We start from the raw sequence: 16,794 nt of genomic DNA, 5'->3' as shown, positions 1-16,794 counted from the left end.
ACAACAAGAAAAAGCACAAACACACAACTAACCGACGCACAAATTAATACGATTTTAATTTTAAACAAAGTAATAGGCATGCACTCGCGTATTAAGATAGTTAAGAGAAGCGGCAAGCTATTAAATAATTATAGAAGAATTATTTCGAAATAAAACCCGGTGTTTATTCAAAATATAAAGGAAAATACGGAGCGCAAAACAAAAACACGTCTGGTCACTACAAAAGAGAACGAACGAACGCTTGCTTTAACCTTTCAACATTGCGACGTCAACTCGAGTTACATTTAATAGTGCAGAAAATGTTAAAGATCCCACGGCCAGGCCACAGCCAGCCTGCACTCAAAGCCTGGGGCATAAACAACGCGTCCAGGGGAAGCCATTAGGGTAAGCAGCTTACAAGCCATAAACTAGGCTCTCAAGTGGCAAGAGGAATGTGGGGGCAGGGGCGCCCACTGAACACTGAATACTGTTGTCATTCGGCTCGGCAAATTCCTAAAGTTCTTAAAGACATTTGATTATTACCGATTTCCGTTGATAGTCTGGCGTTATTGGCTTCCAGATCGAATATGACCTTGGTTTTTGTGCCTTGTGTGATGATGTGTATCCAAGCTCTGGCTGGGGAAGGTTATTCGGTTTAAATTTAAGTACAATTACCTACGATGTATGAACTCTCCCTCGCTAGGGCTTCTGTTAGAAGGCTTGAAGACAAGAACTCCCAGAAGAACTTTTCAGGTTCCCTTAATGGAAGTGCAGCCAAGCCTTTGGCGAATTTCTGTGATGAAAATCGTGTTTGATTGGCGGCGGAATCGATGGCAAGTCATTAATGGAACCTTTGGGTAGAAGTCCTTTTAGCAAGCTGGCAGATTCTGAATTTTTTGGAGCTCCCTCTTTTTAAGAGGAATGTCATACCTCATTTGCATATTTTGATGGTTTGACATCTTTAACGAGACTATTTGCTCATCATTAGCGGCTCCGCTTGTGCCTCGTTCTATAGTATTGAATGGCGAATAAAAATTCACGATTTTTTCGCACCTCTTCATTCTCTTTCCCCCAACTCCTACTCCTCTGACGCTGTGAGTGCCCTCTTGAGCTAGTCAATTCCTTTCTCTTCCCCTCTACACATCCGGCCAGCTCGTTAGTATTTTCCTTTTCCGTGGTAGTTGGTTTTTCCAGCTCTGGCTTCAGTTTCAGCTCCATGAGACATTTGCTACGCAAACATAATAATGCTCTCCACAGGCCCCTCCACGCGGGCTAACGGCAAGAATAATGGCTGCACTTGCTCTCCATTTTTGATGGCTGTGGAGACCACCCGACATGCCCGTTAAGTAACGCAGTATTTACGTGGCACGAAAACGCCCTGAAACCCAGCTCCGCCAGCTTTGCATCGCCATCTGCGTCGTCTGCCCCAGCTTGAGCGATGGCATTTGGATGATGAATGCGTCTCGTCTAGTGGTCAGAATTATATTTGTAGCTCTACACTCGAGCGAGGGGGATGCGAAAGCCACAGTTTAGCCAACCATAGCAATAGCATGCGAAATAATAGCTGCGTTGTACCCTACTCAATTGCCTAAAATGTTTAAAAATAATGGTTGGCCATTTTTTCAGTCCGTTGACCATAAATTGGACAAAACGTGACTGATTTAAGCGAACGAGTCAGATCTCGAGCTATTTTTTTGGGCTTCCGAAAGGTAGATTATTCATATAATGAAACCGATTCCACCTGGCCAATCTGTAAAGACGGTTCCACCTACCTATCCGGAAACTTTGTTTAATCACATCATTGGTGTATACTTGACTCCAATTTTTGTGAATAATTTTTAACCGGGCTAAAGGTTTATTATATGGTTTTAGATGCTTTGCAGCTGAATCGTTCCTCAATTGTTATTCAAATCACGTTATCTGAGGTGCTGTGTCCTGATACCTAGTGGTTGTACGGGCGTAAAGACAATCGGAGCAGTGTCCAAGCAACAGATTGCGGGGGGAACGGCTGACTGGTCACAACTGGGCACCATGCAAACCGAACCGCACTAATGCGACAGATTCGAAATTGAATGAAGCTTCTAAGCAGCCAGTCCTGGTCGAAAGCCCCAAATCGTTGCCTGTCACTCGTTCGGCTGTGCAAAGGGGCAACCAAGTGTGATTTTTGGGATAACAGAACGAATTTCAGCAATTCCTGTCCAGCAAAACGGACCCTAGACTCTGCACCCTGCTGCCTGACCCTGGCCCAGCAGCAAATAAACAATTGGAATTTGAGTACTCGCCTGATTGCAATTACTGTGCTAGAAAATGCATGACAATTGTCGATGCGCATTGACAGAGGACCGACCCCACGAAACAGGATGCAGGACAGACGCGCTATGTGGCCATGTGGGCTTAGCGTTGGCGTCAGCTTAAAGCTTCAATTGCTTTAATGGAGAGCTTATTCATCCTGCTCAGATCATTATGGCCATGAAATATTCATGCCAATTTGACGCCATTCACACCGCAAGATGTGCCTACGTCTGCAAAGTGTCGCAGATTCAAAGTGGCGGCACTTCGAATCGAAACAGTTGCACGAGGTAGCGGAAGTGAGCAGAACGGGGAAGTGCCTTGGCCCAAATCGAACGCTAATTTCGAATTTCTTGAACGACCTGAAAACTTGTTAAGTTTCATATTCTTTGCTGACCCGAAATATACTGAGAACGTAAGCGTCTTACGTAAACTTTCCATTAAGGTTTTCTCTACTATTAAGCACAATTCTGCCAGCACAATCTGCTCCCATCCCTGCGATGACCAGGTAATTGATGCCGGAAATTGTTGCAGCTATCTTTTGAAAGCATCCTTTTTTGGCTGCAACTGTTCATTCCAAGAAAACAGCGTAAATTAATAATAACTCGAAGTGAATGCCAATTGTTTTTGTGCGGTGCAAGTGCCACCCACGGCACTGTGTACACGGCATTGTTGCCTCTAGAGAGCCACAAATGCGGAGGGGAGGGTACTGTCAAGACAATAGATGTCAGGGTGGCGTCATTAGTCAACGTTGTTTTCCACCAAAGTACAAACGCTGAAAGCGAAACCAAAGCGGAAAAGGTTCGCCGCCAAAAGCTTACCCGAAACACAGACGCTCAGACAACAAGGCACCAATGTAGCAGGCGACTAGAAGGCAGAGAAGAGTAAGAGCTGCCAACGTTGAAGGTGAAGTAAAAGACTTGATTAGCGTAATTAAAATTTTCTTAAACGATTTTCGCGCTCAACGAAGTCCGTCACAGCCGCAAAGACTCCTTTCACTTGGCCTGGCCCATGTCTTGTGGCATCCATTAGCGAAACTGATTCTTTCTTTGGCTGATTCGTATATTGTTACAACCCTCCTCCAGTCGCCTTTAGATAATCTCATGGTTACGTAATCGTGAACTTAGTCACGAGATTTAGTCTGAGGCGATTAAAAAACGACAAGAAACGAATGCGAGCTTTGGGGGCTTCAAACCCAAAGCAAATCGTTTCTGAATCAGCTATCGGCATTTGTAAACGGAGGCTATACAATGTATAGTATACAATATAGTATACAGTATATAAATAAAAACGAGAAGGGACGTGTGAGACGCATCTTACGCGTCACAACTTGTATACCCGGCACTCAGTACTACATCTGCACCTTTTCGGTTATTTGTCAAATTCTACAGTTTTTGTCAAATTCTACATTTTTTCTTCATCTGTCATCTACATCAACAACACTTCTCACACCAACACGCTCCTTAAGCTCGCCGCCCTTCCCTAGACGCACACACTGCAGACTCGCGGCAGAGGCAGAGGCAGCGCTCGCACACAAAAAAAACAAATATAAGCTGCGGTACGGGGTGGGTTAAAAGTCGGAAGAGTCAGGAAGCAGAAGCAGAGTGTGAATGAGAGAATGTGAAAAGAACAACAAAAGCTGCGGGACAGGGTGGGTTTAGCCACTGGAAATTAATTTCTTTATTGTGGAATTTCTTCATTCTTAATCCAATCGGATCCCAATTTGGTGATCTGATAGATATGGCCATTGTATACGCAATGGAGTTTTTAGTTCTCTTTTATCTTCAAAACTGTAGATTTGGGTTTTCGCCCTTTTGCGGGGGCGGGGCTCATTTTTGAAATACACTGGTTTCAGTGTGAGCATACAGCAGTCCGAATCCAACATTTGGTGGCTCTAGCTCTTATAGTCTCTGAGAACTAGCCGAAAAACAAGACGGACAGACGGACAGACAGACACGACTCTATCGACTCGGCTATTGATGCTGATCAAGAATATAAGTACTTTATTAGGTCGGAAATGTTTCCTTCTGTGCTTTACATACAACCGCTCTTCACACAAATACAATATACCCTATGTACTCTTCGAGTACAGGGTATAAAAAAATTGTTTTAGATTCAGAATCTATATATTTCATTTACCAGATTTTTCCCAACTCTGCCTTGAAAACATCTAATCATAATCACAATTCCCTCAACTACTAGTTAATAATTGTTAACGATCATTTGTGTTGTTCGGTAATGTTCCCAAACATATCTAAGGGGTGATAATGGAGAGTCGAATAGGGAAAATCTCACACATTTTTACCGCACATACTATGCGCCTCCGATTAGACTGAACTCGGCTCATTTGCATATGCTAATTGAAGATCAGCGATTGGCGATACAATGAACAACAGCACTTTCCCAAAAATAATGGAGGGCCAATTAAAGATTCGTTACGATCGCCGAAGATCGGGATAGATAGTTGTGCAGCAATGTAATTGAGTAATTAGTGGTGGCGAAACAATTGTAAATGAAATAAGTCCACACCGAGCCCCTACTTTTGGGTGTGTTACAAACATATATGTATATGTACATGCATTCATTCATAGGCATGTGCATTATCTTCTGAACTTGACCCATACACACACCCGCATGCACAAAATGCAAGGAAGGTAATTCAATATAAAGGCACGTCCGTCTCTCCTCCAGTGCAGCCAACTCTTCGAGTCATATTAACTAGCTTAAAAAAATAGTGGTAGCTTAAAAGAACGCTGGAGTAGACATTGAATGCGGTGTCTTGCATCCGGGCATGACTCGGTTTTTGCTTATACTTATATCCTTAGGCATTCTCACCTGACACTCGCGATCGATTCATAAATTGTAAAATATTTCATCAATGACAGTGTCAAACTAGATTCAGTTAAGACTTCTTTTGAATTATCGATCTTGTTTTTACCATTCAAATGGAAAAAATGGTACAAAGTCTTTCATCGGAAAGCAAATAAATACTTAAAATTGTCAGATATTTTTAAAAAGTTAAAATTACGTCAATATGCTTGAAAAAGAGCTAAAAATAGCTCCCGCTAGCCGCTATATTACAATTAATCCCACGTTCGGCCATTTAAAAACGCTAGATCGAGTGGGAAAATAGCTAAATTGGCAACACTGCTCTCCTCTCTGTATTTGTTACTCTCTTGCTCTGAGAACCAAAGAAGCTTTTGCGCGCAACAGCACATTTTGTGCTGTCCAATACCCCTCTCTCTGACAGTCAGTGCTGCCACACAAGAATTGTTTTGATACTTTTTGTGCAGCATAAAAAATAAATGAACATGCAAAGCTAAAAGAAGCTAAACAAATTAACAAAACATGCTTTATGTATAAAACATAAACATTTTTTAAAAATTGTACGAGTACTTGCACTTGACAAAATTTCAGATATAGCCCTAAATAAGCTTAAATAGCACCACTGATGTCTCTCACTGTTGACTGTTGATCGGAATTTCGCTCTCTGCCGCTGTACACGTTGCCACCGATCAACATTCGTCATTGTTTTCTGTTTTCTGCCCGCTTGTACAGAACAAATTATTGAGGAATTAATAAGGAAAAGTAATCAAAAGAACAATAAAGTAAAAAGTCTGTGTAAAGTCAGGCCCATGTGATATCATACAATTGAATCTCCTACCCGTTCCGCTTCGAAAATAACAATTGTCGCGTGAGTTTGAAAGAAAGTGCTGGCAGCGCGTCTCTCTCTGTCTCACGGGAACTGTTTTTGTTACTATGTATTTGTTGTTGTTGCTGCTGTGCCGTGATTGTCGATTCTCGCAGTTTCATTTATCTTTGCCTCTGTTTTTCTACCTGTGTACAGCCAGCCGTCTGCGATTGAGTTTCTGTCCGTCTCCATCTCCAATTGTCTTTTATCGCTGCGCGCCTACCACACATTCGCAATTCAAACATCAATTCATTTGCCCAACAACCTTACAAGTTTTTGTCGAGAAGTATTTGTTTAGTCGAGTTCTAGGTGGCACCGACGCTACACCGGGAAATTCTCAAGTCTCAAGCATCTCTTACAGTTAGATATCGAACTAATATAACGATCGGAGACCTTATTCAAACGTACATACCAAGTGAAAGTGTGCCAGTGCTAGTGCCAGTGCCTTTTGCAAAAAAAAATAGATCAGCAACGAAAGCAAACCAATAAATCAACTGCAGCAGGCCGCCACTGCTCTTTCTTGCTGTCTGCCAAATATCGGGTTTCTAACAAGAAGAAAAAAACTTGATTCGAATTACCCAGAAATTCACCGTCTGAAATTCCGTCTGGACCAGTTTGGAAGGAAGCATTCTTGCTGGCGAATTTTCTATTCAACTTTTGTTCAAAGAAGTGCCGGTCGAATTATCAAAAGCTTAATTCATCTGTCAATGACCCACGTCGCCTGATTGCGACTCGATATTTTCCTTATCAATGCCTGATTTGATCTGTCACCTTTCGTTGTTTGGTTTGCTTTTGTTGCGACTGATGACACTCTGTGATAACTGTTTGTGGAAATTAGATAAGGAACTGTCTTTTCTCTCTTTCTCAGTCACTCTTGAAGAATAAGTTCGATTGGCGCTACTATTTTTCCAGTGCACGTATAAAGAGATAGTCACCTCGTATTTTAAAACCAGATACATTTTAATATTCATGTTAGCGTTCCGTGCGTGATCAAAAAGATAATAGTACTAGCCACTAAATTTAATCGCCAACGCAGGCCGAATCGATTGGTATTCCGTTAGACATCCACTAAATGTAGAGTGAGAGAGGGTCCGAACGGACGGCATCTATCCCCTCCTCTCACGCTAATGATAAGAGCTCGCCCCAGAGTCGTCATTTCTGTTCTACCAAAATGATAGTCATCAATGCCTTTGACGTAAGTGGTTTCCACACAGAAATTCCCCTACCTACCTCATATTCATATCTCATATGTTTGTATGTTGTTTGGTTCCTCTTTTTTTATTTTTTCTATGGTTTGTAACTGGTTGTGGATCTTAACTTTAAGTGATTGTCAAACGATTGTACCTCAGTGGTCATGTCTTGTGGTGAAGGCCATGTTCTGTCCGCTATTTACAAGTTCCCCCTCTACTACTTGCAGAAAAGCACTGGAAGATGCTCAGGGCTAGGCGCGCTATTAGTATATACATTGATGATGAGCAGGTACACCCACACAGTATTCCACACAGATACTTATTGTACTTTGGGCTCATTCGCTTATCTGGGCTGTGGCACGTGCCGCTCTGCGGTTTATGCATCTACGAATAATTGAAGTTTCCTCGAATACTTTTGAAATGCAAATCTGAGTCGAGTTTGGAATTTATGGCCCAAGACCTGAGAGACCTGGTTGCAAATCGCTTGATTCTGTTGTATAATTATTATGAACCACAAAGCCCTGTTCCCTGGATCTATCCGGTTTCCGAGGAAGGGACTGCCACTGCCTGGTACCCTCCAGTCGCTGTCATGCTGATGAGCGATTAGCCCAAGAAGAAAATACATATGAATATTAGTGGGAACCTCCCGGAGAAGCCATTGTGTCTGGAGCTTCCCTCTCATTAGCTTCTCAGTGGCGGAGTTTGTCAGCCATTCGGAATGGGAGTTGTTTTAGTGTGCCAAGAACATTGCCCCAACACCCAATTTTACTAATTCTTGTTCGCCCATTCTACGAACAGAATGTTTGCGAAAGAGGCACCGCATTCAAGTGCACAATTTCAGCTTAAACGCTTTACAAAGCCCAAACTATTTACCTTTCAAAAAGTGACAACTGTGAACCAGTTTTTGTAGTCGGCATTTGAATACACATAGGGCCAAAAAGAGACTATTACAGCCGCTAGGGCACCAAAGTTCAATGTGGGCCAATAAAAACAAGAAAAGTTTGCATACCATTCGTACACACACATGGGTAAACGTCTGTCGAGGCAAATGGAAATGGCTATTGTGGCTCATGCGACGCTTCTCGTTGCGAATAGGGAATAGAATGTGGCCTCGGGCCGCGTAGCGTATATGGCATGGCTAAATTCGTTCACAGCCAGCTGGAGGGTGGAATATTTGACGTGTCACTTGACTTGTTGATGAGTTTTCGGGTTTGGGTCCCAAAGCTGTGGGTTGCGGATTGGCAGCAGAGTTTGGGGAGGGCTACTCAGCGACTCATGGATGTAATTGCCGGAATACCAGTTTGTTCCATTTCACTTAACCCCAATCGACACAGACGAACAACTACATACAAAAGCCACAAAAATTAAATAATTATCTGTATATTATAAAATGTTCGCATATTATTTGTGAGCCCATGCCAAGCTACAGAAAATTACAGTTTTTATGCTTAAATGATGCATGAAGTTGAACAAAAACTAAAAAACAATTTATCCATCTACCACCCACCCGCCTCATGGCCCCACTGACCATTGCCCACTGCTCACTGGCCCCAAAAACTGCAAACAGAATTCGTTTAATTAAAATGCACACCATAAAGCCAGAAGATGGATGATGATTCCCTTCAGGGGAATCCCCTCGCTCGGAAGGAGCTCATTAATGGAGCTGGCGAGTGGAAAAGTTTGTGAGAGATGGGACCACAGAGGTGGAACTGCAAGAAAACAGTTCATATTTTAAAGTCTGATTAAAATCGGAGATTCATTCTAGGGAGTCCTGTAACGTGACCGGAAATTTACGCTTTAATTTTCCTGGAGGGGAGTAGTCCCCTCAAAAAGACGAAAAATAAATTAAAACACGAAAACGTCGCCAGAGGCAGTGCCCGAAAGTCACGTCATGCAATCCCTCCCACAGTCGGGACATGGACACGACATAGGCAGGATGAGAGCAGGATGTAACAAGAGATGACAATTCTAGGAGAGTGGAGTTCGTTGGAGTCCATGTGTGGGAGTTGGAGTGTGGACTGTATTGTGTCTGCTGTCTGGCTTTGTGTGATGCCCGATGCTGCCATGAATGATGACAAACTTGTTGACGACTGCAAATTAGCTTCAAGTGGTCAGGGGCGAGGAGTGGAGTGAAGTGAAAAGCGAAGGGCATTCAATTTGTGGCCAGGACGAAATGGGGAAAAGGGGAACAAGAGTCGAGGAGATTGGCTGGCAGTAATGTTTGTGAAGAGTTGGTCAGGAGGCAGTACTTGCTTTACACTGAGGAAAATCCTCTAAATTTCCAAGCTTTTTCTATATATGATTTCCTATATTCTTTTCCGGATATTAATTCACTTATTTCTCACTCGCAGACGGGTTTAACCCTCACGCCCGAGATGCTGCTCTCCACCTCGGAGTCATCGACGCACAGCGCCTCCGAGGTTGCCGGTCGACTGCAGGTCGACGTGCGGACCGGTCTCAAATGGACAGAGGCCAAGTACCGGGCCAAGATCATTGGCCATAATGAGCTGCTGCTGATCGAGGAGGAGCCCACCTGGAAGAAGTACATCGAGCAGTTTAGGAACCCTCTCATCCTGCTGCTGCTCGGCTCCGCTTTGGTCTCGGTGATCATGAAACAGTTCGACGATGCCGTCAGCATAACCATTGCCATATTAATCGTGGTCACTGTGGCCTTCATACAGGAGTATCGCTCCGAGAAGAGTCTGGAGGAGCTGAAGAAACTGGTGCCCCCCGAGTGTCACTGTCTGCGCGAGGGACGCCTCGACACGTTCCTGGCCCGCGAACTGGTGCCCGGCGATGTGGTGCATCTAAACGTGGGCGACCGTGTGCCCGCCGATGTGCGTCTGTTCGAGGCGGTGGATCTCTCCATAGACGAGAGCAGCTTCACTGGCGAAACAGAGCCAGCCCGGAAGATCACCGACGTCCTGCTGAACAACACGAATGTCAAGGACCACAGCAACATGAAGAACATTGCCTTCATGGGCACACTGGTTAGGTGTGGCAACGGCAAGGGCATCGTGGTCAGCACCGGGGAGCGCAGCGAGTTCGGGGAGGTCTTCAAGATGATGCAGGCAGAGGAGGCCCCAAAAACGCCGCTCCAGAAGTCGATGGACATCCTGGGCGCACAGCTGAGCTTCTACTCGTTCCTCATTATCGGCGTCATCATGCTGCTGGGCTGGCTTCAGGGCAAGCCGCTCTCGGAGATGTTCAACATCAGCGTCTCGCTGGCAGTGGCTGCCATACCCGAAGGCTTGCCCATCGTCGTGACCGTCACGCTGGCTCTGGGCGTTATGCGGATGGCCAAGCGCAACGCGATCGTTAAGAAGCTGCCCACCGTCGAGACCCTGGGCTGTGTAAATGTCATTTGCTCGGACAAGACGGGCACTTTGACCAAGAATGAGATGACGGCCACGATCATCATCACCTCCGACGGCTACATGGCGGACGTGACTGGCGCCGGGTACAACGATCAAGGCGAGATACATATCCGGCACTGCAACAACGTGGAAATGGCCAAGACCAACATCACGAATCTCCTCGAGATAGGAGCTGTCTGCAACAATGCTTATATACAGAATGGCACGCTCCTGGGCCAGCCAACGGAGGGTGCTCTGGTGGCGGTGGCCATGAAGAACGGCATGTACGCCACGGCTGAGAACTACGTCCGCATCCAGGAGTATCCGTTCAGCTCCGAGCAGAAGATGATGGCCGTCAAGTGCATCCACAAGTACAACAACAACAAGGAGGAGTTCTTCTTCGCCAAGGGGGCGCTGGAGACCCTCCTTCCGCAGTGCACCAAGTACCAATTCGGCACGCAGACCGTGCCACTAACCAAGCAGAACGAGGCGGAGTTTCTGGCCGAGGCATACGAGATTGGACGCAAGGGCCTTAGAGTGCTGGCCCTGGCCAAGGGTCGGTCCATGCAGGATCTGATCTACTGTGGCCTGGTGGGCATCACCGATCCACCACGTCCCCTGGTGAGGGAATCCATTGAGCTGCTCATGCAAAGCGGTGTCCGGGTAAAGATGGTTACAGGCGATGCCCAGGAAACGGCCTTGGCCATTGGTGAGTAGATTAATTATGCACATAGTAGTATTAGTATTCTGAAGGGATATTCCTGTCAACATTTCATCTGATACAAGTGGAAACTTAATCTTAAATCATATTCGCTCTCTTGAAAACCCACAAACATCCACTCTCTTGGATGATTACCTTAGCTCAAAACTCAATTATAAACTCTTTAAGCAGACAAAGACACACCGGACTCCTCTTCTGCACCCTTTTCTAGCCACAAATTGTTGGCTTTAACTAAAGTGCTGAGCCGTCCGAAACTATGCAAATAAATTTGTCCATGGCACGTAATTAAAAGTGGCAAGGCTCGCACGGCACAAGCCCTGGTCTGGCTTAGCCGCAAATTATGTATGTTTGCCATGGAGATATTCCACTGCGGATGCATGAACTCTGAACTGGCTGTGCCACAAGTGGGACATGCGAGCGGTATACCTAGCGCCAGACCGAGGCAGAGACCGAGATCGAGACCTCTCCTTTGGCAGCAGAAGTCAAAGAAGTGCTCTTCGGGACCACACAATGAAACGCAACGTCCTGCTGGACAGCCTAAAAGTATGCAAACAGAATTAATTAACCATAGAGCCATTGGTCAGGGGTGGAGAGGAGAGGGGCCTGGGTTGTGGCATCTGGGGAGCAGTTTACAAGTTTTCAAACACAAAACTTGGGCTCAAGGAGTTTTTCTTCCGGCGAAGCCTCTTCTCTTTACTGTACGATGCCGTATGCGTGTGTGTATTTCGAGGACTGCACTTGGCCGTGGAGTTTCCTCAAGTTGGAAACTCTCCAAGTGGAGCTGAAGTTGAGGTTGCGTGAAATTGTTCCCAGTGTGGACTCGAGAGAAACTTACCTATTAATGGAAAATGCATCGGGGAGGCCAGGCCAGGAAACGGAAGGCAGGGCAGGGGAATATAAATTTAAATTCGACAGTGAAGTACCTGCAGAACAGATACAAAAAGCAAGCGCAGTAAATTGGAAAAGATGGCGCTCACAAAGCACAACGGCAGAGACCACGAAAAGCGGCAAGCCGAAAATGGAAGCTGCTCCTGCTCAGGTAACCAGCTCCTTTGGGCCTCCATGCAGCCCCACATCTAATATCCTGAAAAGCACAGCACGAGCATAGACAGAGCAGAAGAGGGCACAGAACAGCACAGCAGCCACATCTACATCGTTGTGAGTCGTAGAAATAATTAACTGTTGCCCCACCTCTCACGAGCCGGAGGGTCCTCATCCCTCTTCTTGTCATCAACATCATCATCGTCCTCATCGTCATCTACATCCTCGTACATCTTTCTCATCAGTGGCGCATCTGCTGCGGACATGATTTCATCATCTGCATGGACTGCGGGACTCGAAGTTCCACTAGATGAAACAACTTTTCTATTCAGTTTGGTGGTTTTGCTCCTTCTGCTCCTTTCTCGTTTTTACATCTTTGTGAAATTTGATTTAAAATATTTAATTTTCAGTTTGCCCTTGCATATTGATTGAACTCCATTCCACTCTCCTTCTATCCTTCTCTCTGTCTGCCCGTCTCTACACTTTGCTTTGTTATTTCAGTCGACAATCCGCTTATGGGCTACCTAATTGGCCGGGATACCACCCATTCGAGGCACCATTCATTCCACGTGCAAGTTGTGCCCGTGCCCCACGGGCTATTGTATATACAGTTGCGCAGCACTTTGGGGTGCCAATTGCATCGGCTAATCCCAGACAATTTGTACGTTTGATGGCGCATGGAAACGAAGATGGATGGACTGCGGAACTGCTGCTGCTGCTGCTGCTTCTGCTGTTGCTGTAGGAAGGCATAATTGAGTCGATGTATTTCATTTTCAATTTGCTAGGCAATGCTTAAGCCAAGAGCTGTGGCTGCTGGTAATTGAGTTTGTGGCTCGTTTAAAGTGGCTCAGGTCCAGGGGACTCTCCTTTCTTGCCACCCCTTGCCAGATCGATTAGAGTTTAATTTGGATTTGATTACTTGAGATGGGAAACAATTGTTGGTCACGTTTCCAGATCAAATCTGCGGCTTACACTTTCCCCATGGCTTCCCTAGGCCTACGGCTCAGCCATCTTAATCAACTCTGTTTGGGGATGTCGATGTCCCTCAAACATGACACACATCCAATTAGCGGAGTGCACTCTCAAATGCACTCCGGAATCCTATGCTAAACTCGGCACAACTGACAATCGGTATCCACCCGGTGCGATTGCGGTGTGTGGGGTTTGGGGCGTGGGGAACGGGAACCTACATCCTCTGCATTTTGATTGCAAGAACGGGAGATAATCATACTCCTAGCGCACTAGAGTACACAGCCGTTTGAAGGGTTGAAGAGTAATAAACAGGGCCAGGCAAGAGCAAGGAGCAGCATCTTGCTATTCGAATAATGCTGTTCCTGAAGCTGAAGCTGCTGCTGTTGCTCCCGACAGCTGCTGATACAAATGCAAATGTCACTCACTGGCAGGCAGGGCACAACTTTCCATTTCCCTCCACTTTTGCCCCACGGCCCTACCCATGTGGAGCCTTCAATTACCAAATGAGACCTTGTAGTTCCCAGCTTTGTTTTGCTTTACTTAGCTTTTTCACTTTTGTTCGCTGCTTTGTTTTTTCCGCCATTGTGCACAATTTAGCTTTGATTTTTCCCCGTTTTGCCATGCTCTTTCTTGCCGGATGGTTTCGGTTTACAAAGTGGCAGCTCAAGTGGTAAGCAAAATTCTTGCTGCACGGTTTTAGGCTCTGCTAGACAGTTTCATAAACTTGGCAGCGCTTTCAGTGCAACAACTTTTGCTTTCATGAGCACACAAGACTCCTTTTCTGTCTAATCCGATTTCGGCTTGCGGTCTGCTTGGTGATGATTTTTATAAGCTGCTGCAAGTTTGGTGTGGTTCCATTTTCGGGGCTCTGTTTATCAGGCCAAAGCAAAGTTTCTCCGAGAATCTTGTTTGCCTCTTCCTTGGGTTTTGCCGAGTAGTTTCCAGACTTTTTTATTACTAACTTTTTTGTTGGGTCTTAGCGACAGCTGTTCGTTTACTCTGGGAAGAGAACTCTGGTCCCCAAAAAATAAATATATTTCGAGACTAATGATCTTTTAAATCATTTTTAATGACCAGTTATAGACGAGTGTGTACTCTCCCAATGAAGGAAGTTTCGTTGCCAAATCAGTATTTTTTATTATTTCTGAACACCTTCGAATCCATTCATCTGGAAGAGCCAAGAACCTTTCCACCTGTTGGGAGAGTAACAGCTATCAAATGCCACCCACTGCGCGTCCGTCCGTCGCATCCACTGCGCGTGTCAAAGTCAATGCGGGAAGAGAATTGTTCAATCAGCATGCAATGTTGATGCTGCTGCAGAGAGGTGGGGTAAGGGAGAAAAACTCTGTAAAAGCAGTAAAAAACACGAGTTGCAATTATGCCGTTTGTTTCATTTTTAGACCCATTATTCCAAAAGGCAGCAGGGGTATATTGTGTCAGAGAAAATGCATGTGTAAACAGATTTACAGATTTACAGAAAAATGCAATTAATTAATATTGCATTTAAAAATACAGTTTAAATGCAATTTAAACGTACATATGTGTGTATGTATATTTTTATTATATATATTTTTATAATACATTTGTATTCGTGCCCACCGCTTGATTTAAAACTACGCTTGTATTTGATTAAACATACATTAGCACATTATCCATTCATCTAAACAAATTCTTCAAAGTATCAGTTTATAACTCAAACTGAGGGAGTCGCTTGAATATTTTGGATCAGCGGTGGGCACATCATTGGTCCCAACTGCTACCATTGCTCCGAGATTTATTCTTCGACTGCCGACGGATATGGGCTTATTTTTGTTGTTGTTTTGTTTATTGGTCCAAATTGAACGGATAAGTAGAGGGTATCTCATGGTGAGGACATGCATGCAGTTCTCTTGTTTTATTTATGTTTTTATCGCTTCTGCAAACTGCGAGAATGGCGACAAATCGAATTGTTTTTGCATTGCTTATGAAGGTTTTCTGGCATGCCGGACGAGCGGCTGTCATCAGCAGAAATTGAAACTAAAATCGAAATCGCAGTTTTCCCCTGCGTAGACAGGTCAGTATGATGGATGATATCCTTGTAGCATGCTGATAGCGGCCTGAACCCTCCCTCTCTTGTCTCTATGGTTTTTTCGCGTGAAAATTAAAATCAGATGATTAGTTTTTGCGGTCAATGGCGGACAGATACGGAGGTTGAAGGCGGAATTCCTGTATGGTGCCTGACTGATGATGAATTTTAAAATAAAATTGAAACCGAAAAACATGTGAATCTCTGACACACTGAGGAGCGATCTCTGAGTATCTCCGTTTCATTTTGGCCACGCAGAGAATCATAACCGAGAACCACAAAACTGCAGCTTGGCCAAGATAATGGCCCTCATTGAAGTTTGCATTCATTTTAATTTTGCGCCAAGGCGACCGCCGTCTAGCGTCTATCGTCTGGGCCATTAAGCCAGCAGACCAAGCCAAAATAGAGCAGCAAAGCAAAAGAAAAATTAAACTGAAACATTCCCATGGAGATCTCCGGGAGAGAGATAGAGATGCCGCTGCTGCTGGCCACCTCTGTCATTTCCTGCAGCAGGAAGCCGAGACGCAGGATACTCGGATGGCGAAGGAGATGGCGATGCAGCCTTTAATTGTCTGAGAGCTGAAAGAGCACCCAGACGAGAAGAAGGAGCATAGGTAGAGACAGCAAGAGAAGCAGGAGATGATGGGCAGCAGCGTTCTGAATGCGTTTTAATTACGTTTTGCTGTTGCTCATTTCGCCGCGCATCTCTCCATTGTTCCGTCCCGTGGCTGTTGTTCCTGCTGTTTGTTATAATATACTTCAGCGCACTCTAGCTAAAAATGTTATACAAACAGAGCCCACGGATGGAGTAGGATGGTTGGCAGGATGGCAGATGACAGAGTCAGTCCCCCCGCCACGAGGAAACACAAATTCGAGGGCGCCATAATGAAAAATGGCGTCGCAGCTCTATGGAAAAGTGTACCCTCTGTGTCTCCGCCAGCTGCCGCGATTCCTCTTTTGCGAACTTCATAAATGCGCTCAAGTACACAAACAACGAGAAGGGACGTTTGAGGCGCTTCGTACGCGTCACAACTTTTTACCTTTATTTGTCAAATTTTACATATTTTCTTCATCTGTCATCTATATCTACAACACTTCTCACACCAAAACGCTCCTTTAGCTCGCCCCCTTCCTTAGACCCACACACTGCAAACTCGCTGCAGAGGCAGAGGCCTCTGACTACATGAAGCTGAGTGTGAAAGAGAATGTGAAAAAAAACAACAAAAGCTGCGGGACGGTTTAGCCACTGCAAATTGATTTCTTCATTATGGCTGTAATAATGATCCAATCGGATCCCAATTTGGTGATCTAATAGATATGGGCATTCCCTACGGAATGGCGTTTTTAGTTTTCTTGTATCCTCAAAACTGTAGGTTTGGAAGGTTTTCGCCCTTTTGCGGGGGCGGAAGAGGGCGCGGCTCATTTTTGAAATACACTTGTGTGTGAGCATACAGAAGTCGGGATGCAACATTTGGTGGCTCTAGCTCTTA

General features: G+C 45.0%; 1 protein-coding gene across 5 annotated transcripts in view; it reads left to right on the top strand.

The window, feature by feature from the left end:
* LOC117579943 (calcium-transporting ATPase type 2C member 1) overlaps nucleotides 1-16,794 on the top strand; it is a 47,583-nt gene that overhangs the window by 28,925 nt on the left and 1,864 nt on the right. For 2 of the 5 annotated variants that reach the window (XM_034266099.1, XM_034266100.1), the window contains exon 2: nucleotides 9,501-11,214. In XM_034266099.1, coding sequence (XP_034121990.1) covers nucleotides 9,501-11,214 — 1,714 coding nt within the window. Of the gene's footprint in view, nucleotides 1-5,824; nucleotides 5,963-6,858; nucleotides 7,155-7,376; nucleotides 7,439-9,500; nucleotides 11,215-16,794 lie in introns of those variants that run through there. The other 3 variants (XM_034266103.1, XM_034266102.1, XM_034266101.1) reach the window with 3 other exon arrangements.

The sequence above is a fragment of the Drosophila guanche genome, unplaced genomic scaffold, assembly GCF_900245975.1.
Source record: "Drosophila guanche unplaced genomic scaffold, DGUA_6, whole genome shotgun sequence".
NCBI lineage: Eukaryota > Metazoa > Arthropoda > Insecta > Diptera > Drosophilidae > Drosophila > Drosophila guanche.
Note: the sequence above shows the minus strand (reverse complement) of the source record. Positions and strands in the feature narration are given on the sequence as shown.